The sequence below is a fragment of the Mytilus californianus genome, unplaced genomic scaffold (assembly GCF_021869535.1).
Source record: "Mytilus californianus isolate M0D057914Y unplaced genomic scaffold, xbMytCali1.0.p SCAF_2, whole genome shotgun sequence".
Classification (NCBI taxonomy): domain Eukaryota; kingdom Metazoa; phylum Mollusca; class Bivalvia; order Mytilida; family Mytilidae; genus Mytilus; species Mytilus californianus.
The window spans coordinates 13,671,705-13,695,644 of record NW_026262668.1 but is presented as its reverse complement, the minus strand read 5'-3'; the positions used below and the strand labels follow the sequence as shown (position 1 = coordinate 13,695,644).

At 32.9% G+C, this 23,940-nt stretch overlaps 1 protein-coding gene across 2 annotated transcripts in view; it reads right to left on the bottom strand.

Annotated features, from left to right (window-relative positions):
- Positions 1 to 282: 282 nt before the first annotated feature.
- LOC127729290 (uncharacterized) overlaps positions 283 to 23,940 on the bottom strand; it is a 28,940-nt gene continuing 5,282 nt past the window's right edge. Inside the window, exons 2-8 of one of the 2 annotated variants that reach the window (XR_007994571.1) lie at positions 14,655 to 14,751; positions 12,156 to 12,215; positions 7,360 to 7,951; positions 6,622 to 6,693; positions 3,402 to 3,571; positions 2,135 to 2,439; positions 283 to 1,228 (exon numbers count right to left, since the gene is read on the bottom strand). Coding sequence is in view for 1 of the 2 variants with exons in the window: in XM_052237029.1 (XP_052092989.1) it covers positions 1,054 to 1,228; positions 2,135 to 2,352; positions 3,402 to 3,571; positions 6,622 to 6,693; positions 7,360 to 7,951; positions 12,156 to 12,215; positions 14,655 to 14,744 (1,377 nt within the window). In the remaining variant the exon portion in view is untranslated. The remainder of the gene's footprint in view (positions 1,229 to 2,134; positions 2,440 to 3,401; positions 3,572 to 6,621; positions 6,694 to 7,359; positions 7,952 to 12,155; positions 12,216 to 14,654; positions 14,752 to 23,940) is intronic. The other variant, XM_052237029.1, reaches the window with a different exon arrangement.

Here is a 23,940-nt window from a genome sequence, read left to right as displayed (position 1 = left end):
AAAATCCCCCTTGACAACCGATCAGACAATAGTTTAAAGTTGACCAAATATATAAAAGTACATTAAATGATTCTCAATAGCCAGTAGATACATTTGTCTTTTAAAATACAACTGGCATATAAGGATCGCAATGATTTTATTTGGATAAATTAATCGGATTTCAAGAGCTAAATTGACAGCTTGTCATCACTACAATGGCTTCAATTTTTAAAATTATAAAAATTAGGTGGCGTAATGGGAGATATTTTTGACGAAGTAGAATCCTGACTGAAGAAAAACAACTTTTAGACTGAACAACACATATATTTATTTTTAAATCCTGTGTCACTAAAGTAAATGCCATCAGTGACAACGTACATATACATAAAATAAAAAAGTCAGGTAATATAGAATTAAAAGAATATATAAAATGAGTATTTCAAGACATCATGCAATGGCGAAAACCTGTGTATGAAAAAACTAATACACAGGTCATGAAATACGTTTTAAACAACGACGTGCCTTTTCATAACGCACTGTATACTAAAAGAGAGGCGAAAGATACCAAAGGAACATTCAAACTCATGTCAGAAATAAACTGACACCGCCATGGCTAAAAAAGAAAAAAAGACAAACAGACAAATAACAGTACACAAATCACAACATAGAAAACTAATGACTGAGAAACACGAACCCAACCAAAAAGTAAGGGTGATCTGCAGGTGCTCCGGAAGGGTAAGCAGATCCTGCTCCACATGTGGCATGGTAATCGGTCAAATATTTTTTGTGTTATCTTTGTCGATAATTCTTCAAGAAATCTGTTGTGCAATTGATGCACTGTTAATCACATAATACAGCAAACCAAACTGGAATGTGCAAGCCTTAATAACACAGATGAAAATATGAACTCATGAACTAATGAAAAAGGTCAAATATTAGATATTTTCAAAAGAAATATATGAACATCATTTGTGAGATATTTTTAAAATACCAACTTCGATTTGTTTTGAGTTACTGTTTTCTTTTCTTTAAAAGGAAAGCACCAACACCGCATGCAATTAAAAATATAATTATTCATGTCAGCCCAAGTTCTCTTTTAACATTTAATGCTCTTTCTTCCATTACTTTTCTTATTTGTAACATTTTTTTATCTTCGTATCTAGTAAAGTTCATACAGTTCCTCCAATATGCAACAGGTGGGCACGTTCTATAGTGATGCACTACTATATGATGACTTTTTAAATATACTCTGAAATAGAAGAACATTTTTACTCACTAATAGGGAATATAGCGGATGATAGCGGATATGTTCCAAATGTCGAAACTACAATCCCGAACTACAATCCCGTCCCCTTTTCCCCGAATGTGACCAACCGAATTAGACTTATTACCGGCTTTGTACTAACATGAGCAACACGACGGGCGCCATATGTGGAGCAGGATCTGCTTACCCTTCCGGAGCACCTGAGATCACCCCGAGTTTTTAATGGGGTTCGTGTTACTCAGTCTATTTTATATGTTGTGTTTTGTGTACTATTGTTTGTCTGTTGGTCTTTTTCTTTTTTAGCCATGGCGTTGTCAGTTTATTTTCGACTTATGAGTTTGAATGTCCATTTGGTATCTTTCATCTTCGTTTTTCATTACTTGCAATTTACAAGGAAGATATCTTTTGCAAGATATATTATCAATATAGTATGAGTCACCTAAAATTTCTCAATATGCTCCGTCTGTTAATTAACAGTAATATTTTTACATAATTTAAAACACAAAGAAAAAAGCAAGGCTTCCTATGCTTTCCTCTGTTTTCAAAACGACTGAAATATTTTTATTTCATTTTCCGATAAGTATGTATCAATTTCTATTTGTTCTGGACATTAACAATTACAAGAAGCATATTCGAATCGCCTTTAATGCATGGATAGAAGGAGCATAAGAATGAATCAAACTCAAATCATAACTCGAACTTAAACAATACGAACTCTTACTCGATGGTTAGCCACGTGCATTCTACAAAGAAAGATACAAGTAGACCAGTTCGTTCCAAATACAAATTTAGCCATTTTTATTTTAATTCTAAGAATTTGAATATCAGAATGGCTGACTACTAGATGGAATTATAGAAAATGTAATTTGACCGATCTTATTATTACCTTACCTTCTAAATCCGGATTTTGGAGTAAGTTCATGCGTGGTTGTACTTGCCGTCCTACTAGGAATGTAAACATTTTTATAATTAACATAACGAGGATTAACTCTCTGTGTATATTGTGTCATTTGTAGAAATCCATCTCCAGAAATTCCCCAGTTTGCCAGAAAGTATGAATGATTCAAGGTAAATCCAGCAGCGTTTGAATACTTTGGCAGTATTGTATCCTGAAATTAGATGAAACCTTTGAATACTTTGGCAGTATTGGATCCTGAATTAGATGAAAAGTTTTAAAACTTTGGCAGTATTGTATCCTGAAAATAGATGAAACGTTTGAATACTTTGCCGTATTGTATTCTGAAATTAGATGAAACATTTAAATACTTTGGCCGTATTGTATCCTGAAATTATATGAAACCTTTGAACACTTTTGCAATATTGTATCCTGAAATAAGATGAAACCTTTTAATACTTTGGCAGTATAGTTTCCTGAAACTAGATGAAACGTTAAGCTGACATAAACTACATGTATATACATGTAGCATGTGCATGAGTTTTTGACTGGAAAATAGCAGACAATGATAATACTGATGTTAAAAACTCGTAAATCAATTATGAATATACAATAAACAAATAAATAAGAATTCAAAGTGGTCGAATTCACAGGTAGAAAAATTGGAAGAGTTGTGGGCTTAATTTCAATATCATTTTAGTTTTTCATTGAGCTATGCGATAAGAAGTTAACACCACGGTTTAGTGAATAATAGTAAGATTACCATGAAAAGGAACACGGGAGGGGGGATATAAAATTTGTTTTCTGTTAAAGGAAAATATTCAATGAATCGATTCATATCAGGAAGAGATTTTTTTGCATCAAGTTAAAGGAAACAAAAAGAGTCCAAAGCGGAGACGGTCGTGACATTCGTTATCCACCTTCTTCTATTACAATTTATAAAATTCTAATTTTTTTCTTCAAGTGAAATTTCTTAATATTACCATATCTCATGTGCAGGAGTGGCGAGGAAACCGACAACACGCTTAAGTTCAGAAAATTATATATAATTATACATTTTCTATTCAATCAAAAGCTGCTGTCCCAGTTCCATAACATTCCATGAAGGTGTTTCAGTGTTATTGTTGTCTTAAAAAAAATGTTGACCACTAGGCCGACGTCGCCGCAGCAGACGACGACGGAATGTAGGATCGCTACGTCTCGCTTCCGCGATCAAATGTTTCAAGCTCGACAAAACAAGGATCTTAATAACAGATAACCTACATTGAAATAGTCCTTTATACTTCGTAGGTTGGACTGTACTATGAATTCGTCAAAATCTACATTCCCAACAAAATCATATCCTTGTAGTTTTTCCTGGCAATGATCTAAGGCTAGCATTTGGTCATGTTCACCTTGGGGCGAAGATCGTCGAAAATGTCTCCATGGTAGATCTAATCAAAATAATAATAAATATTAAATTACAATAATACAGCAGAAGAATAAGAGGGTAATGAAATAAGATGTTAACTAGAAACTTGACATACGTTTTATAACTTTATCATTTGGTCTAAACAATTTTATTCAATACACTAAAACATGCGATATGAGACAACAGTAAACACAAATATCACGATTTCAATCGGCTGTGTATCAAATAATTAAGTATCGTTTAAGAAGTAATTCCTTCGTGTCATGCTAAGCGGTGTAAAATATTGACAACAATAATGCCTACCCATGTTAAAATGAGCAGTGAGCATGACATGAAGGAATAATTTCGATTCCGATAGGACAAATACGATATTTTTATACAGTAAGTCGAAGCGCACGAAAATACCTTAGGAATGTAAGGCTGTTCCTGTTTCCTCCCCATGAATTATGTACATTTCTTTTTTTATATTTGATAAGCTTAAAAACTAATAGCAGGATGACTATATGATGTTTTGATAACAATATAAAATAACATTTTATGTAAGCAGCTAATATATATATATTAGGATGAAAATAACGAGAATATAAACAGTAAATGTGTGCACATGTGTCAATAAGAACACGGCTTTGTTTACAAAGCGTAATTAGGACGTCATATTAGAATTAAGAAATAATTATTTCGTGCAAGCTCTATGCTCATCTTAACATGGGTAGGCATGATATTTGTCAATATCTTTATACATGTCGTTAGCGAGGTGTAAAATGTTGACAAATATAATGCCTACCCATGTTAAAATTAGCATAAAGCATGGCATGATAAAATAATTTCGATTTTAATAGGAAAATTTGGAACTTTTGTACTTCGAAGCGGGCCTATAATACACGTTAGAAAGGTAGCCATTTTGATTTTATGAAGTTAAAACGATATTCAGAAAATCAACCGTTTCACGATAAAAAAATGAACAGAAACAGGTAAATTTACTTCTAGAATAATTCTATTCAACTTCGTAGCGAGTACCACTAACACAAATGTCCATTTTGTTCCCCCGGCGTTGTTCACAATACAACTGACATTGCAATTTCAATTGTGACGTCAATCACGTGCAGGCCATGTTCTATTGCAATTAGAACATTGCTTTGTTTCCAAAGCGAAAGAAGGACGTCATATTAGAATAGATGATAGAGTATAGAGATTGGAGGTAAAAGTACAAACGTTTTTCTGTTTGTTTTAAATTAAACATTATAAATATTTTTTTTGTTAGAAAACACGATTTTCCTATCACATTAAAAAAGTATAGCTACTTTGTCACATTGTCCGCCAAACGTAATTGATAGTTGAAACATTTTTTTATAGTCGAAATAATACATGAGTAAAAGGATGTTTACGTACAGTTTGTTTACTTTAGGGACGTCATCTATTCATGGGGTTAAAAAATGAATATTACTCTGATCGAAAGAAGATTAAAAAATTGGGAGCAGCTTTATACTAACAAACACTAAGATCCGTATATTGCCACAATGAGACAGTAATGGGAAAAAATGTACTTATAATACTAACCAGCTGGGTGTTTTGCGGCAAAGAAAATCGCGAATAAACCAAAAATTAATCTTAGATTGCGAAGCAATGACAAGAAAAGAAAAAGAAAGTACTAATAACAGTCAATATTTAATTCAAATTCAAAACACCTGTGTAACTTTGTATATTAATGTATGCAATTATGTAATGCGAACGGGAAAATGCGAGTATTTAATTATGCAACTTCGACAGTCTATGTAAATAAATGTTAATTAAAAAATATCATATACGTTGTCAATATCAATTCACCTTTTCGCAAAAACTGTAATAACTTTCCAAAATACGAAATCATGTAATCGTGATAATAATTGTAATTACGAGAAAAAAGAAGGAAACGCATATATAAGAAAATATGTAATCAAAATTTAAAGCAGGGAAACTACTAGGGTGAATCTTTTACTTTTCAATATGTTATTCTGTACCAATACGAAAGTACTGTTTTCCTCATCAATATTCGGTGTGGAAAATCTGCAATAAAAATCACCAGTACTTGTATATGCTAGTATGAATAGAGCATGTCAACAAAATATGGGAGCTTGTTTCCTAAGCTTCGCAGAGATAACAGGAGAGTATACCATATTATGTAAAAATGATAACGCATTAGTTTATTCTCAAGCTAGACTTACACAAGCATGAGATATTGCTAAAAATTATAACGCACTAGTTCATTCTCAAGCTACACTTACACAAGCATAAGCTATTGCTAAAAATGAGAACGATCAGTTCATTCTCAAGCTACACTTACACAAACATAAGATACTGCTAAAAATGAGAACACACTAGTTTATTCTCAAGCTACACTTACACAAGCATAAGATACTGTTAAAAATGATAACACACTAGTTCATTCTCAAGCTACACTTACACAAGCATAAGATACTGATAAAAAACTTCCATAATTCTTATCAACTTTGATTTATTACCTTTTTACTTTAATTCATAAATAGTAATATATTATGAATTTTTATTTACAAAGGAAATATTCGCAAGTGTATATCTAAAATTAAGTGGCTGTTCGACCTCTCTTTTCTTCGTTTAAGCATAAATAATATATCAAAAGTTGACAGTAGATGATGAAAATGGTGTATAAACTTTCTGCATGTCATAAAACACATTATACAATTCATGATATTTTTCAACTCCGAATTCTGCAGCATCTTAAAATCAAGGAGTGATGACTTTAGATCCAGCATGGCTGAATAAGTGTAACGTGGAATCGAAAGAATTTCACTTTCAAGATAAATAATATGTAAAGTAAGCCGAAAGAGTTTAACTCTCAAGATAAATGATATGTAACGTAAGCCGAAAGAGTTTAACTTTCAAGATAGATAATATGTAAAGTGGAGTCGAACGAAGTCAACTTTCAAGATAAATTATTGTATCGCTCTGAATAAAGACGCTTAATATAAATAAAGGTATGTTGGTAATGTAAACACTTGAGCTCTCATTGTGCGAGAAGTCCATTACTTGGAAAAAATATTAAAACGTCTTAATTACCTTTTAGCTCCTCATCGCTGAAGTCTTTAAAACATGAAGTTCTATCTTTTATCTCGCAATTGGCATTTTTATCTGCAAAAAACTTTCTTTTTCAAATTCAAAATATGGTTTAAAACATTTGAAAGCTAAAACATATGTTTTGTTTTTAAACAACTGTGTTAGTATATCCATCAATGTAAATTCTGTAAATCATTCTGCTTTAGGGAGTTACCATTTGATTTTTATGGGGGGCTAGGATGAAAAATTTTCCTGTATTTTTTTTAGTTAGTTAGTTTAAACATATTTTATTGTTCAAAAATGACAAATGGATTAGACACAAGTTTTTCAACTTAGTAACGTCTTTTTTTTAGTTGTAATCTCTGTCCTGCCTTTTTATTTTTCGCTCTATTCGGTCCTGCCTTTTTTTATTAGTTTATCCTGACTTTTTTTTACATAAATTGTCATCCTGCCTTTTTTTGCAAAGTTGCTAATCCTGCCTTTTTTTTTTACTCAAAACTCCTGTCCTGCCTTTTTTCAAATTTCATCCTAGCCCCCCTACCCCCCCCCCCCCCCCCCCCCCCCCCCCCCCATAAAAATCAAATGGTACTACCTTAAACAATTTTCAAAACGATAAAATTGTTGAACAGCAGAAATATGTTTTTCTTAGTTTTAATTGTTATGCTCTATTATTGAGAGCACAAAAAGCAAAATCTTCAAGAAAGAAAGGTACAAATATTAAATATTTAAATGAATACATACTTATGTCTATTCCTGGCAACGGAGAAGGAAACGTGTCCATGTCTAACAATCCAGTTTTGTTGTAGTATTTAAGCACTTTATATGCGTCTCTATTTATCAACTGAACCATGGTTATGATGCGATCTACGCCCATTAGACGATTGTACTCAAACCATTCAATTAGTTTAATTGGTTTCTCAGTGCCATAGGCCATTTTAGAACATATAGCCATCTTACCAGCCTGTCTCGTTGGATATATTACTTTGTTTATTTGTGGACAAGAGTCCTTGTGGATATCATTTAGCGGACTAAGACCGACTTGAGTGAGGTAGCCCTTGATTTGGTGGTATGCATTATCCAACTTGCATGTATATTGACAAGCAGCCATACTTGGTCGCCCGTGATTCGACCGTTTTCTGCTTAAAGTAGCTTTAACCGTCTCAACATTTTTATTTGAAGAATATAAAAAGCAGTTGAACTGTGTCTTTCCTTTACACCATGATGTTATGATGATCGAAGTGTACTTTGTCCAATCAGCACTCGGCTTGGCTACTGCTGAATATGTATAGAGATCATCTCGACGACAAAGCTTTACAACAGGAGTGTTGGTCACCTATCAAATATATATTGTAAACATATTCATATAGGAACAGCTATACTTAGTTAAGTTTAAATTTATCTGATTTGTTGACTCGTCGTGAATATTCATGAAATAATTGCCAATTGACTTTGTGCAAGCAACAACCAACCAAGTAATCGTATTTATTAAACGCAACAAAATTTGGGCAGATATGAGATCGTCTTACTCACGGCGTCTTTTTCTGACTATATTGTTTACGCTAATAACAATATATATGTAGGGTTCGGAGGTGCGACGGTTACGCTGGATTGCGATGGTCACGATGAAGTGCAATTATCTGTGCCGAAGTGCGATCGATGGTCCTTTCGTTGATGTGCGATGGTCCAAATGACGCGTTATGGCTAGCTTAAAATCTACAGATGAGCATTATTATGAGAAGTAGATTTTTTAATAGCAAGTATATAAATTTGCATTTATTATTGTCTATGTATGTCCTTAGTTACAGTTGCATACTAAATGAGAGATGGACCTCTTTGATTTTCTGCATGTGAACATAATTCTGCGTTATCATTCTATCTTCATTTACTTTGTTCCTTTCATGAGTTCCTTGTTTCCGTAATATGATAATATCTGTCTGTGGACCCGTATATACTTAGAGAATGTCACGCTCCATCGTAAGTAAAAAAGGAATCGTTTGGAGATTTCGAAACAAATCCGCTACAGTAGGTTAACTTTCCCCTCTTCACCAATCCACCCCGTTTCTCGTAGTATTAAAAGTTTATAAGCCTCTTATTAACTTAAAAACCCGAAAAACTGCTTCCAACAAACAAATTGACTTCAACATTGACATGAAAAGCATTGATATAGTTTTTGTATACCATCGCACTTCGGCGTAGATATCAACAAGATAGAGTCACAATGCCACGATCGCACTTGAGCGTAATCAAAATCGCACTTCAGCGTCAAACCATCGCATTTCAACGTGACCATCGCGGTTCAGAGTACCATCGCGGCTCAGAGTCTTACATTATATATAGTATTTTATACAATACACATATGGATATTTATTGATGAATGGATGGATAGTCGTTTAACAACCATCGACAAATTTGATACAATTGAGAATGGAAACGGGGAATATTTATTCAGGACGAGAACATGAAATGCGAGATAAATATGAAAATAAAATATGGAAATATGGAATGACTGCCAATGAGACAACTATTCACCACTGACTTAATGACGGAGATGTTAGCAATTATAGGTCGCCGTACGGCCTTCAACGATATAAACCCTTCTTTGTACTAGACCGACGAGCAGAGCCGTATTTTTGTACCATTTCACAAGTTAATAGTCATCATGAAGACATCAAATTACACGGACATATTATTCTGATTCCGATTCGACCCGTCTTTAATCTTGCTCCTTACTCTTCATTACCACGTGCTAGCGGAGAGATAGAAAATACCAAATATTTGCCTTATATCTTAGATATACAATGGCAAATGAATAAATCTAGAAGTCATTCTATAATAAAATGCTCCGCTGGGCGCAGCTTGATACGACCGCAGAGGTCGAACCCTGAACAGTTGGGGCAAGTATGGACACAACATTCAAGCTTGATACAGCACTGAATTTGGATTGTGATTAAATATTTGACACAGCATAGGTTTCTGACACAGAATGAATGTGGTCTAAGAACTTAAAAAATTTTAATTTACCTATTCAAACCATATCATTATTATTTGCTTTTATATATAAATCAGAAATAATCAATTTAAAATGGAAAATTTTAAAGAAAAAAAAAGGAAATACAATCCCCCCCCCAAATTTTTTGAACCCCCTTATGATTCATCACCCCCAAACTCAATCCCAGCCTTCCCTTTGTGGTATGGTACCTTGCAGTACAATTTCAGAGAGATCCATACACTTGAACACAAGTTATTGTCTGGAAAGTAGAAAAATGTTTGTTTTTTGGCACCTTTTGGGGCCCAAATTCCTAAACATTTAGGGCGATTACCCCCAACCTCAAACCCAGCTTTCCCTTTGTGATATGGAACCTTGTAGTACAATTTCATAAAGGTCCATACACTAACACACAAGTTATTGTCCTGAAACTAGAAAAATGCTTGTTTTTTGCCCCTTTTTGGCCCCTAATTCCTAAAATTTTGAGGCTATTACCCCCAAAAATCAATCCAAGCCTTCCCTTTGTGGTATGGTACCTTGCAGTACAATTTCAGAGAGATCCATACACTTGAACACAAGTAATTGTCTGGAAACTAGAAAAATGCTTATTTTCGGCCCCTTTTTTGCCCCTTATTTCTTAAAGTTTTGGGCAATTACCCCCAAACTCAATTCCAGCTTTCCCTTTGTGATATGGAACCTTGTAGTACAATTTCAGAAAGATCCATAGACTTACACACAAGTAATTGTCATGAAACAAGAAAAATGCTTGTTTTTTGCCCCTTTTTTGGCCCCTTTATATTCCTAAAATTTTGAGGCAATTACCCCCAAAATCAATCCAAGCATTCCCTTTGTGATATGTAACCTTGTGGTACAATGTCAGAGAGATCCATACACTAACACACAAGTTATGTCTGGAAGTTACAAAAATGCTTATTTTTGGCACCTTTTGGGCCCCTAATTACTTAACTGTTGTTACCATAACCCCCAAAATCTATCCCAACCTTCCTTTTGTGGTATTGAACCTTATGGTAAAATTTCATAGAGATCCATTCACTTAAACTAAAGTTAGAGTGCGAAAACCAATGTGTCTTCGGACGACGACGACGACGACGACGACGACGACGACGACGCCGACGACGCCAACGTCATACCAATATACGACCGCAAAATTTGTTTGCAGTCGTATAAAAATCAAAGCGTCGCCAGTGCTGTGATTCAGCCAATTTTCAACTAGTCAGATATTTTTTTTCTGGTCCCAATCTAAATATCTTTTTTCATTATACCAACTCCTGAAAAACGTTTCAAGACAGCCATCAGAACTTTGGATAAGTGATATGGCCAAAGATGAAGAATTTCTCAATATTGACGGACAATTTAGAAGGTGCACTGATTTTTCACATCTGTTTTCTAAACATTTTTTAATTTAATAATTTTCATATGGATGCAAAGAAGAATTACCAGAAAGAGGCATTAAAAATGTACCTTTTAACAACAGCAACAAAATATTAAGTATTAATTAAAAAATTGGTGTTCATTCTTCAATAAAAAAATTAAAAAAAATAATACATTAACTGTATTCCAATATACCTGCACAAATACCTTATACTGTTAAATAGTGACATAATGGTAATAAAACACATAAATATTACTGCAGAAAATGCTCAGGTTAGAGTTTACAGTTATGCATTTTTTTATTGTTTTTTTAAGCAAATTACTGAAAATTTTAACTTGATTTAAACTAGATAACTGATTAATATACCTTGATTGCATTTTCTTCTACATATTTTATATTTTGTCTCTAGTTTGAAAAATCATCTTATTAATCCTCAAAAATTCATCCTTGACACATATATAACAGACTAATCTTATGTAGTATGGATCAAAAGTTATTATAGGAATACTATTGAGGTCAAGGATATTATATATTTAGCTGTATAATAAAGTATGTTTAATTATGTAATACAAAAATATTAACTGTGGTCAACTAAGATTGGCAGTGTATTGGTTTATTTAATAATCACAATTTTGAATGTAATTGTTTTTAAATCATGACAATTGTAATACTGGTATTGTATCAGTACTCTTATTTTGCACAATAAAGAATTGGAATAGTTGTATTTAAAAAAAGTGTGAGCATCAACTTTGATATCAATACACAGCTTGTTTCTAAATTTTATTCCCATTCCTTACACAAACAGAAGATACTCATAAAACACTTTTATAATTTTTTCCAATTGCTTAAATTTGATATTTCACCTTTCAACATTAATTCATAAATAGTAATAATTATAATTTGTTGATTTACAAAGGAACTAATGTATATGCAAGTGTATATTTAAAATAAAGTAGCTGTTCGACGATGTTTTCTCAATTCAAGGGCAAATAACATGTCAAAAGTTGGCAGATGATTAAAATGGTGTATAAAGTTTCTGCAAGTTATAAAAACACATTATAAGTTGCATGATATGTCTTCAACTTAGAATCCTGCACCATCTCAAAATCCAGAGTGATCACATAGATCCAGCATGGCTGAATCCAATATATTACTCACTTGTCCTGTCAAATTTATGCTTTTCGTTTCATCTCTGTTGAACGCATACTGTATATGATCCTGTTAGAACGATAAAATAACTAAATCATTATAAATACATGGACTAAGGCGTACAACATATCTTCCATGTTCCAAATATAGATATCATTTTACGTTTTAAAAACGTTATAAAGTACTGTGAGTTATCCAATAGTTTATTTTCGAATTACTGACTTGGATTCAAAATTTGTAATCGGGAAATGGACCATTGAGTGTACCGCGTTGTTTATGAACCCAACTATTTTAGGAAATGGACTAATGGCTCCTGGAGCCCATTGTTATGGAAAATTGACTCTTAAAAGTGCTCATGGAGCCAACTATTAAGGAAAATGAACTATTGAGTGTCGTTTATGAAGCCAATTGTTAGGGAAATTGGACTGTTGAGCATTCCTCATGGAGCCAATTGATATGGAAAATGGACTATTGAGCGTCGCTCTTGTAGCCAACTGTTAGAGAAAATGGACTAGAGAGCGTCGCTTATGAAGCAAATTGTTAGGGGAAATGGTGAATTGAGTGTCGCTCATGGAGTCAACTCTTAGTGGAAATGGACTTTTGAGCGTTAGTCATGGAGCCATTGTGAGGGAAACACAACTTTTTTGCGATGCTCATGGAGCCAATCGTCAATAAATGAACTAATGAGCGTCGGTCATGAAGAAAACTGTTAAGGAAAATGTTAAATATTTTATTTTATTGTGTCATGTTTTTGGTAACAATCCTAATGTCTAAAATTCTTATCATTGCAAAGTTTCTACTTTACATATCGTCTTATAGTGTTATATGTCCATTTTTGATAATAAATTGCTTCGCCGAGCGCAGAGCTCTGGATACGACCGCAGAGGTCCAACCCTGAACAGTTGGGGAAAAAATTGACCCAATATTCGCGCTTGATACAGGTCTGATTTTGCATTGTAATTCAATATTTGACACATAATAGGTTTCTGACACAGAATAACTGTAGTCAAAGAACTTAGAATTGGTTATATGATTTGAATTTATATTCTATTTTTTGCTTTTGTGCAATACACTATGCTGTTGCGAATTGACCACCCCCCCTCTTTTTCCAAAAAAAATTCTTTCCCTCAGTCATGGTCATAATTTCAATTCAAATTTCCATGGAGTTTGCAACCATAATAACCCATTTAAATACATCATAAAAGCCTTAAAATAGAAAATGACATACATAATCATAGCTAAAATTAATTTACCTTAATCAGCATTTTTAAAATTATTAAAATAGTAACTTCTAAAAATAAATTGACAGCTAATCACCTCAAGACAATACAAACATTCTTTATACATAATTTAAAAGCAGTGTAAGGGAGGTAATTCAGAGTAGTTTTTGAATTACCTCCCTTACACTGTAATTTGTACTTAAGTAATTGTCCATTAACCAGGACAACCTTGGTTTTCTCCCTTTTTTGCCCCTAATTCCTAAACGATTTGAGCCATAACCCCCCAAAGCCAATCCTAACCATCCCTATGTGGTATGGAAACTTGTGGTATAATTTCAGAGAGATCAATACACTGTTCCACAAGTTATTGTCATGAAACTAGAAAAATGCTTATTTGGGCCCCTATTGGCCCCTTATTCCTAAACTGTTGGGACCATAACCCCCAAAATCAATCCCAACCTTCCTTTTGTGGTTATAAACCTTATGTTTAAATTTCATAGAGATCCATTCACTTAAACTGAAGTTATTGTGCGAAACCAATGTGTCTTCGGACGACGACGACGACGACGCTAACGTCATACCAATATACGACCGCAAAAATGTTTTGCGGTCGTATAAAAATAGAGATAGCTATATATTTGAGATCCAAGTGCAATGGTCTGTCTTCCTATACAATTTACAATAAGAGATTTCTACACTCTACCGAGTTTTTGTCAGACTACACTGCTCTATCTCCACACTCCCATTGGATTATAATGGCTTATTCGTCTAGTTAGTTCAGAGAAAAATATGTTTATAGTGTTGTATCTCTACCATTTCACATGCATTTTGGCTGTTAAATAACTGGTATCAAAATTATCTTAATAGTAGTACTATGATTAAATGGTTTGCATGGTTTGAACTCAATCTATGAGCAATTCTTATCAAATCCAGTAGTACAGAATTTGGGCTATTAAGTTAAGAAAATCCATGGTCTATCCCCAATGGAAATATAGGGATAAATTTCTAAAACTACATTGTTCGTAGTTAAATGTTCTATCTACAAAAAAGGGATGCTTTATTTGTTTAAGTTGCTTATCTATTAAAAAACAAAGAGTTACCTTGTGTACGTAAATTCTATTCCTATATAACTTTTTATGTCTCAGTCAAATATTTATGATATTGAGCTTTAAAAAACTTTGATTTAAATATTTACCACTATTGCAAAATGAGAAATCATAATAAGATTCATACGACGATATCTAAATATGAAAGCTAAGCAGACTTGAACTTAAAAATGTATACGTACTTTTAATGATCTATTCTCCCAAGAAGTGAAAAATAATACAACTGCAGCTATTGCAACCATTGCTAAACATATTTTCAATATGTGTTTCATAGTTCACCTATGGTTAAATAGAATAAAAATAAAATAGTTAAATGTACATATTATCGAACCAAAACCTAAGTATCATCAGTACACAAATGTAATATAAACTACACTTGTGATCCCAGTGACTTTATACAGATCGCTGTGTAAACGGCTTGCAAGGGAATGCATACTGAATAAATTGCAACATCAGCACCATTCAGTTTATTCCCTATATCATTTTTATATAAGGAAACAATTTCTTGAAAATATTTTAAGTCTTATACATGTTGATAACAATTTAAGATGTTCCTAACTTTTCCTTTTCTATATAAATTTAATGTGATTTTTATTTTTACTTTACAACTAAGAAGATTTGTGATTATTTGCAGTTGATTGGTTGAAGTCCAGTGTATAATATTTCAGATCAGGCAAACAAAAAATCCAACATGATACCAACTATGAAACAAATAAAATAACAAAAATACCGAACTCCAAGGAAAATTCAAAACGGAAAGTCCCTTATAAAATGGCAAAATCAAAATCTCAAACACATCAAAAGAATGGAAAACAACTGTCATATTCCTGACTTGGTACTTGAAAAGAGATTAGTAATGAGAAGAGCTAATTGTGAGTCAACAAGTGACAAAACGGTTAATACACCTGTAGAAAGATAAACAATAGCCATTAAAGATATAACTATCTATTATTAAATGAATGTATTCTTAATTTTCTTTTTATACATATCTTGTTAACGTCATTTATATTACTCGCTTCTAAAATGTTCAAAATAAATTATTTAATTAATTGTGAATTATATTAATTTCAAATTAAGTATTGATAATTAATTTCCAATAAAAACAAAATAAAACATCATACTTATATTCTTCTAGTAGTCCGAGTTTGGTATAGTCCGAGTTTGTTATAGTCCGATTTTGGGAGGCCGATTATGTTATAGGCCGAGTTTGTTATAGTCCGATTTTGTTATAGGCCGAGATATCAGGAATTCTTCTGATAAATGCTCATCCCATTTGTTGACTAACTATACGAATATGTTTAAACTACTTTAAACTATTTGTATTGCTGTTGACTCAAAATTAAGCCGCGGATTTTAAGATGTTAGCTTATTTAAACATTTACTAAAACCATCGCAGATTTGATCGGTTTTATCCTCGCTTCAATTAAAGTTTACTTTTTTTTAATCAGGTACGCTGGACAAGAAGATTCTGCTGACAGAAAAATACAGTGTCTGACCTGTGATGGTTTGAGCGAATGTTGCGAATGTCGCCCTCGAATACTCCTTATGTCGATATACAAAAAGACCCATTTCGATGTTATTTCAATAAATCTGTCATAATAAGTTGAAATGTTTTCGTTCAGTATGTACTGGATGAATAATCAATAATCGTATAGTTCAGCCTGAATTGATCGATTCATCAATTGGTGTTGAACGCCACTTTCAGCACTATTGTGCTATTTCGTGGCGGTCAGTTTTTATTGGTGGAGGAAGCCGGAGAGCCTGGAGAGAACCACCGAACTTCGATAGGAAAACTTTCAATCTTGGAGTGGAGCGCACCTGCCACGTGCAGAATTCGAACTCACAACCTCAGTGTTGACAGGCTAGTGATACAGTAGTTCGACTACTTAGACCATACGGCCACCGAGGTCCCACAGCTCAGCCTTGAAATCTCGTGGCTAGTCATATATAGTTAATGGGTGGAAATGTTAACGGATTTTTATGTATTAATCAATTTGTGGTTCGGCATGCCTCTGTTATCCCATCAGGGTCAAAGGATAAAAAAGTTTGGACACGAAAATAATATATAGTCTTACATTCAGGTAAAAGTTCAAGATCTTCATGACAAATCATTATTTGCATTCTAAAGGTCTTGCCGTGGCAATAAGAATATATATGGTATTGAGATGGACAAACAAAACTAAATCATTTTACCTTCAACATCAAAGGTCAAGGCCATATAAGGTTATCTTTCATGCAAACAATGATGGGATTTATTATAGGATCCTATGAATGAGTATAATTTTTGAATAAATTTCTTTTTGCATTAATTGATGAATTTGTTTTTCGAATGGCCCTGAAACGGGTTTACCTATATTTAGGGTGTCAATTTCTGTTTAGATAATATAAAACTGCGATATTTTCTAGCAGGATGACAGAGCAATTGCTCCCTAGACCATCTAGGTCAAGGAAAACCAAAGCTACGGCAATGTCTGTTCAATTGCGCTCCAAAATGGATTTTACTGCGTTTTAAATTCAAATAATTACTCGGGTCTTTCACTCAACAAGTTTGGGGTTTTGGAGACGTATGTGTTAGCGCCCTATCAAATAATACGTTATAACTGTTCTTATTTTTTTCTTTTCTAAAGGATCCTTGTCCATTCTATTTTATAGCCAGTGACATACCCGGTGTCTCCCAACGAACACGCCCTCCCCCGCCCCAAAAAACCTGAGTGATTGTATAGTTTATATAAATCTTGTGATCTTCCGGGGGAAAGTTCAGATAATTTGAATGTGTCCCTTTTTGTGTTGTTGTATTCCTTTTAGCCATTTATGACCGGACTATTTGTACTGTGAAGTGTGAAATTAGTTTTCAAACAACATTTTATTATTTCAAGTGTTTTTCTCCATTCATTTCATATTTTATTATTCTGGACTTTGTCGTAACTTTAGACATAAGTGTTTTACACAGATTAGTTCAAAGGACTGAATTTCATTTAGTCTATTCATTTAATTATGTATTCTCTGTGACAGTTTGGACAATAATTTAAAAATACGTGTCGGACACTTATTACTGTCTTAATCAACTATAATAATTGTTATTGCTTGTGCTTATAAATGTTGCAGAAATTAGTTAATTTAGGCATTTTGTAAAATGACTGAATTTTCAGGCAATTTACAAAATGCCTAACCTTGACAGGCATTATATGAAATGACTAAAAATACCTAGTCATTTTGTAAAATTCAACAAATTGCCTATTTAGTTTCAGGTAATTTGTAGCAAAGAGTATCATTGAGATATGACCAAAACACAATATCTTGCAAAGAAAATAACTCATTGTACGGTAAAATTAAGTTTATTCTTCAAATACCAAATGGAAACGTTTGTAGGTATGTCATAGGTTTTTTTCAGTATACTACTTTAAGTAACTTACTTTGTATTTCAGATAGTAATTTTATGGCTTTTCATGTCAAGGTGACAAAAGGACAAATTATTCTTATAAAACAAAATTTACAAATATTTGTTTAGAAAATCTACATTCAAAACAAAAGTGTGAAATATGAAGTAGTAAAAAAGAAGGATGGAATTTATTGACTGATTGTTGTTTGTTTGCGTTCAGTGGCAAATATTTTATGCTTATTTAGGACGAAAACAAATTTATAGTAAATCAAATAGGTAAGTTCTACAATGGTTTGATCGGATAAAGGACAAGAATTTTGACTGCCGCTTGAAAAGAAAGTATGTTGGATAGGGACAGATGTTACAACAAAACGAATTCCCCTCTAAAGCACTGGTTGCATCATACAAGGTCGTGTTTGGTTCACGGTAAAGTAAAGATATGAGTATCTTCATCGTCACTGCCTCAAGGACATACTTAAGTCTTTATAACCTGACGAATAAAGTAGTGTACTGATGCTAGAATAAAACAATGAACAAACAAAAAAAAACGAATCAAGGTGCGTCCAAAGGGTATATAAGCGTCTCCTGCTACACACCCATCACCAATTATGCGACAAATCTGATTCAGTATGGTGAATGCTCTGATAACCCAAAAGATGTAAGTCAACCTTATCACGCTAATAATACTTCGAATCCTTTGGAAACGCACGAAAAGAAGATATTCATGCGTGTGCTGTTTGCAAAACCCCACGTTTTTCAAACGTTTAAAAATGTTGACAGAGCTGAAAATGTCATGGTCTGGGTTTCACCAAATGTGGTTGTAGTGCTAAGGCAAGATTTAAAGCCAAACGATATATTTGCCAAAAAAAATCAGGACAAATGTGCAACCATAACCTGCCAAATATTTGATGAAATAACAAAGAATTGTCAAGTTCAGTACTTGTGGGAATTTTTAATAATTCATTTGAATTTATTTTTGATAGTTAAATCTCTTTAAATGCAAGCGTTAAAATTCAGTTATTATCATAGATAAAACTGTTGTGTTGTTCTATACTTTCAATGGCTTAGTTTTTGTGTACATTTCATTCTACAAAATTATTCAGGCATTTTGTAAAATACCTTTGAGTTTTTCTAGGTATTACGTTAAATGCCTGAAAAAATTAGTCAATATACAAAATGCCTAAATTAAGAAAATGCCTGTAGGAACATATATATTGTTATCGTTGTTATGTTACATTACATTTATTTTGGGGTTTGTTCTTCGGTCTTGCAGGACTGCTAAAATAAAAGTTTAGGGAGCGAAATATTCCTTCTGGATTCCATGTAGTCGGAACGCCATTTTACCTGGCTATACATTACTGCAACATACCTAAGACAGTTGGATGGCTAAAGATAAGAAGAAATCAGTTTCAAATTCGATGCACATGAGTCTATATTCACTTAGATTTGAAGTCTAGTATAGTAGTGCCATCATTTGCATTAAGATTGCGTATCCCGGAGGACGTGTCAATTGTGAATTGTTTATTTCCACCCCAGCATTGTATTGCTGAATAAAGAAGAAAATCGTCAGTATAAGATAAGATAAGATTAGATAAGATATTTTTTGGTTTAAAATCCAAAATTATAGGATTGTTACCAAGACAATAAACATTGGCTATACATAAACATATATATAAATATGTTTACGATAAGATACACCTGCTAGATTAAGATTTTCCTTCAAGCTTATGCATAGATATAAGAAGATGTGTTATGAGTGCCAATGAGACAACTCTCCATCCAAGTCAAAATTTATAAAAGTAAACCATTATAGGTCAAAGTACGGTCTTCAACACGGAGCCTTGGCTCACACAGAACAGCAAGCTATAAAGGGCCCCAAAAATTACTAGTGTAAAACAATTCAAACGGGAAAACCAACGGTCTAATCTATATAAAAAACGAGAAACGAGAAACACTTATGAACCAAATCAACAAACGACAACTACTGAATATAAGATTCCTGACTAAGGACAGGTGCAAACAATTGCAGGGGGTTTAAACGTTTTAATGGTACCAAACCTTCACCCTTATCTGAAACAATAGTGTAACATCACAACATAGAAAGACACACTATAAAATATCAATTGAAATGGCTTAACTCAATCAAAAGACAAGAAAGTACGATTTGAGAGTACTCGCAGTTACTGACAGCTAGTTAAAAGCCAAAAACAATTAATAATAAAAGAAATATGCATCAGAGACTAAAATCAACTAAAACACATCCCAGGGATTTAGTATTTTAACGTCATGGACAGTCAAAGAAGACATGACTTGTGCAATGCCAAAAATAAATGTATCGACAGGCAGTAGGATAGTTAGGATGAACCTCTTTATAGATCAAAATGAACGTGGGTGTGTCTTTATACATCCCGTTTGAAAAGAATACAAATTTAGTTATGTTTTAATTTGCTGATGACAAAATCGATATTAGTGCCAATGTAAACTATATTCAAAGATCTAATTACAACATTGGTAAGATAACCTTTACAAATAAGTTTGTTTAAAGGTTCGATGAGTTTACACGGATCACATAGTGATTTCCGCGCTTTAAGTACAATATTACCGTAAAATTTAGGACATTTAATAGGTATGATGACCATCTCTCCGGGTAAGGATAAATTGTCATCCGATCGTTATTGAAATTTCATTTAGCATAAAAGAATACATCTTAAGGCCAATTGTATATTTAAGTTTAGCGTAAAATAGTTGTATGAAATCAACAGTGCTTAAAAACGGGTCTCGAATCATCAAAATCTACTACTGGTTACCTTCAATAATCCGGTATTTCAAAGTGTGTTTTCTTCGTGGTCCGCGCTTTGGAATGTATGCTTTTCTAGCCAGTATTACATTTTTGAGTGCTACATGAATAAGACATTTAGTATGGTGGACGGATTCCAAATCACACATCATTGCAGTGAGAGTTTGCTAATCAGGCCATGCATGCCTTGGTACTATCCCAAGTTTCTATACACTTTCGGTTACAAACAGTTATTAGTTTTGGAAATGTCCATCAGTCCCATAATAAATTCTCGTAAGAAACAATTTTCATGCATGTTTTATAGTTCTGATTTGAAACAGATTCAAAACAGATATTGAAAATTAAAGGCTTGTAACGGGTGTTTCACATAGAAACTATATTTCTTGTTCTATTATTTCCTTTTAATATATTTTATATCTATATTTTTTATTTACAAAATCAACCTCATTACACTATACACTTTATACTGTAATAATAACCTATATAGCTCATATTTTATTTTATTACTTTGTGCATTTTCTCGAAAACTCTTATTTTCTCTTGTTATTTAATAATTATAGTATTATTATGTTTATGTATCTTGCCTGACAGAAGCCCATGATTGACAAATAAAATGTCTAATGTATAATGTCAGTCAGAGATGCAGTGAATCATATAAATTGTTAGCCATGATACATGTTACTGTATTTTATTCATTTGGCGTAGTCGGAATCATCTAAATACACGCGTAGGTTTCTTTTATCCAAGTTTTGCTACATGAATACTTGTTTTTCAATTAGGGATGTCAACGAATACTCGAGTAACGCTCAGTAGTATACCGATTATGGAATACCAAAATGATACTCGACTAATCGGGTTCCTGTTAGGACATTGTCACCAGCTTTATAGACAATTGATTTTCTTGAGAAAGCCCCTTTGAAAATTAAATTGCGATACCAGATTGATCATAGTTAAGATACGTTTCGTACGTTTCATTTTGTATATTCGAAATGAGGTGGACAATACGTTAGAGCAGCTTTCCTAGGCTTACTGTTTTGGCTAAATGTGTCTTAGCTATTCTGCTATATTGGTACAGTCAGAGCAATTATTTTTGTCAGCAAGACTATTTATTACAAAGTTGCGATCCCGACTGTCCCCAGAAATAGTTGACAATAATATTTCTGATCAACACAACAAATTCGTAACTAACGTTTAAAATTTTGGTGGTCCCCAAATGAACAATTAAACGCATCATTGAATTCCAATTATCTTGGACTCGATTACCAACTATTGTTCTTTAATCGGGGTTGACTTTGCAATCAAGGTTTATGCCTCTTCTTCCTACATTTTAAATCTTGTATGTCATTTGTAAAAAATCCATGTAGTTATAGGAGGAATAGTTAAATAAACCAGGGATTAAATCAGATTAGGTTGTAAAAACATAAATCTAATAAACTTCAGGTAAATATCCACAAAACCTCTTGAGTTTTTATCAATGTCCAATTTGATTCTAAAACTAATAGAAAAAAAGTTCCCAACAATTAAAATTGAGAATAGAATGCATGTTCTTGTCTCATAATGAGTCATAATTGATATTATCCTGTATCCTTATTCTGTTTTTTTTCTCTTTTTTTTCTATCTTTATTCAAAACTCTTGTGTTTATTTCCTCATGCAATGAAAAGTGTTTGCCATTGAATTAATTCAATAAAAAAAAATCAAAACAAATTGGTATAAAGTTCCAAAAGATAGAGTTTACTAACACAATGATGTAAGCAGTATTTAAGCACCATATTATACTTTAAGCACTTAGTCTCCTATAAAAATATTATCCTATACATAAGAAAAAAACAATATAATATGTTTAGATATCAGAATTTATAATAAAATCAGTTCAAAAAAGCAAGAATTTTAATTTTTTAAAGAAGCATGTTACATGAACCATGAACAAAATGCGGAATATTTTTCAAAATATCAAAATTTTTCACAAAATCAGTCTATATAAAGTCATTGTGATCTTGGACGTACAATGTATACATGACTAGGTCCCATCAATGGGTCCTAGGTGCGATGCATCCAATGATCTGGGTTCTGTGGATCATTTTACTTTGTGTGTTATGATGTTTAGTTTGAATTTTGCATATCAAGACGGGAAGGTGGAATAACATACCCAGAAATGATAGGTTGTGTCATCTTTGCGAATCAAGAGACATAGGTCACAAAATCAGTCTATATAAAGTCATTGTGATCTTGGACGTACAATGTATACATGACTAGGTCCCATCAATGGGTCCTAGGTGCGATGCATCCAATGATCTGGGTTCTGTGGATCATTTTACTTTGTGTGTTATGATGTTTAGTTTAAATTTTGCATATCAAGACGGGAAGGTGGAATAACAAACCCAGAAATGATAGGTTGTGTCATCTTTGCGAATCAAGAGACATAGGTGATGGATATCATTATGTAATGACATTAATGCTCTAACTCAAGAAAGAAAGAGGTTGTTACCACACTATTGTACTTTTTGTCCAAATGTATATAAATATCAACAATTAATGAGCTCTAGTAACTATATTGTTCTTGAAAAACTATGTAGATTTATAAAAATTATAAATGTGAGGGTCACTCCTCCTGGTTAGTTTGTAATTTAATGTTTATGTCTGTATTGTTCACATGTGCTTTAATATTTAATGTAATTGTTTATGCATATATATTCTCTGTGACTATGTAATTTGTAGTTAATGAGAAATAAAATTCATTCATTCATTCATTTCCTTTTCAACCTTATACTTTTGTAGCAATTACCCCATTATCACGGCTGTCCATAATTAAGATTAAATTTCCAATTTAAACTATATGTGTAATATCAAGTATTTGTATAGTTATCTATATTAAATTTTTCATTTCTGTATCAAGCCGAACATTAAGCTAAAAAGGGCCCCCAAAATGACTAGTGTAAAACCATTCAAACAGGAAAACCAACGGTCTAATCTATATAAAAAACGAGAAACGAGAAACACGTATGAACCACATCAACAAACGACAACCACTGAACATCAGGTTCCTGACTAAAGACAGGTGCAAACAAATGCAGCGGGTTTAAACGTTTTATTAGGCGCCAAACGTCATCCTACCTGAAACAATTGTGTAACATCACAACATAGAAAGACACACTATAAAATACCAATTGAAATGGCTTAACTCAATCAAAAGACATATTAACAAAAACAACTGAACGAATAAATTTGATCTATGACACAATGTAAATACAAAATTAATAAAACATGGGGTTAGATATAAAACAATATCAGAAA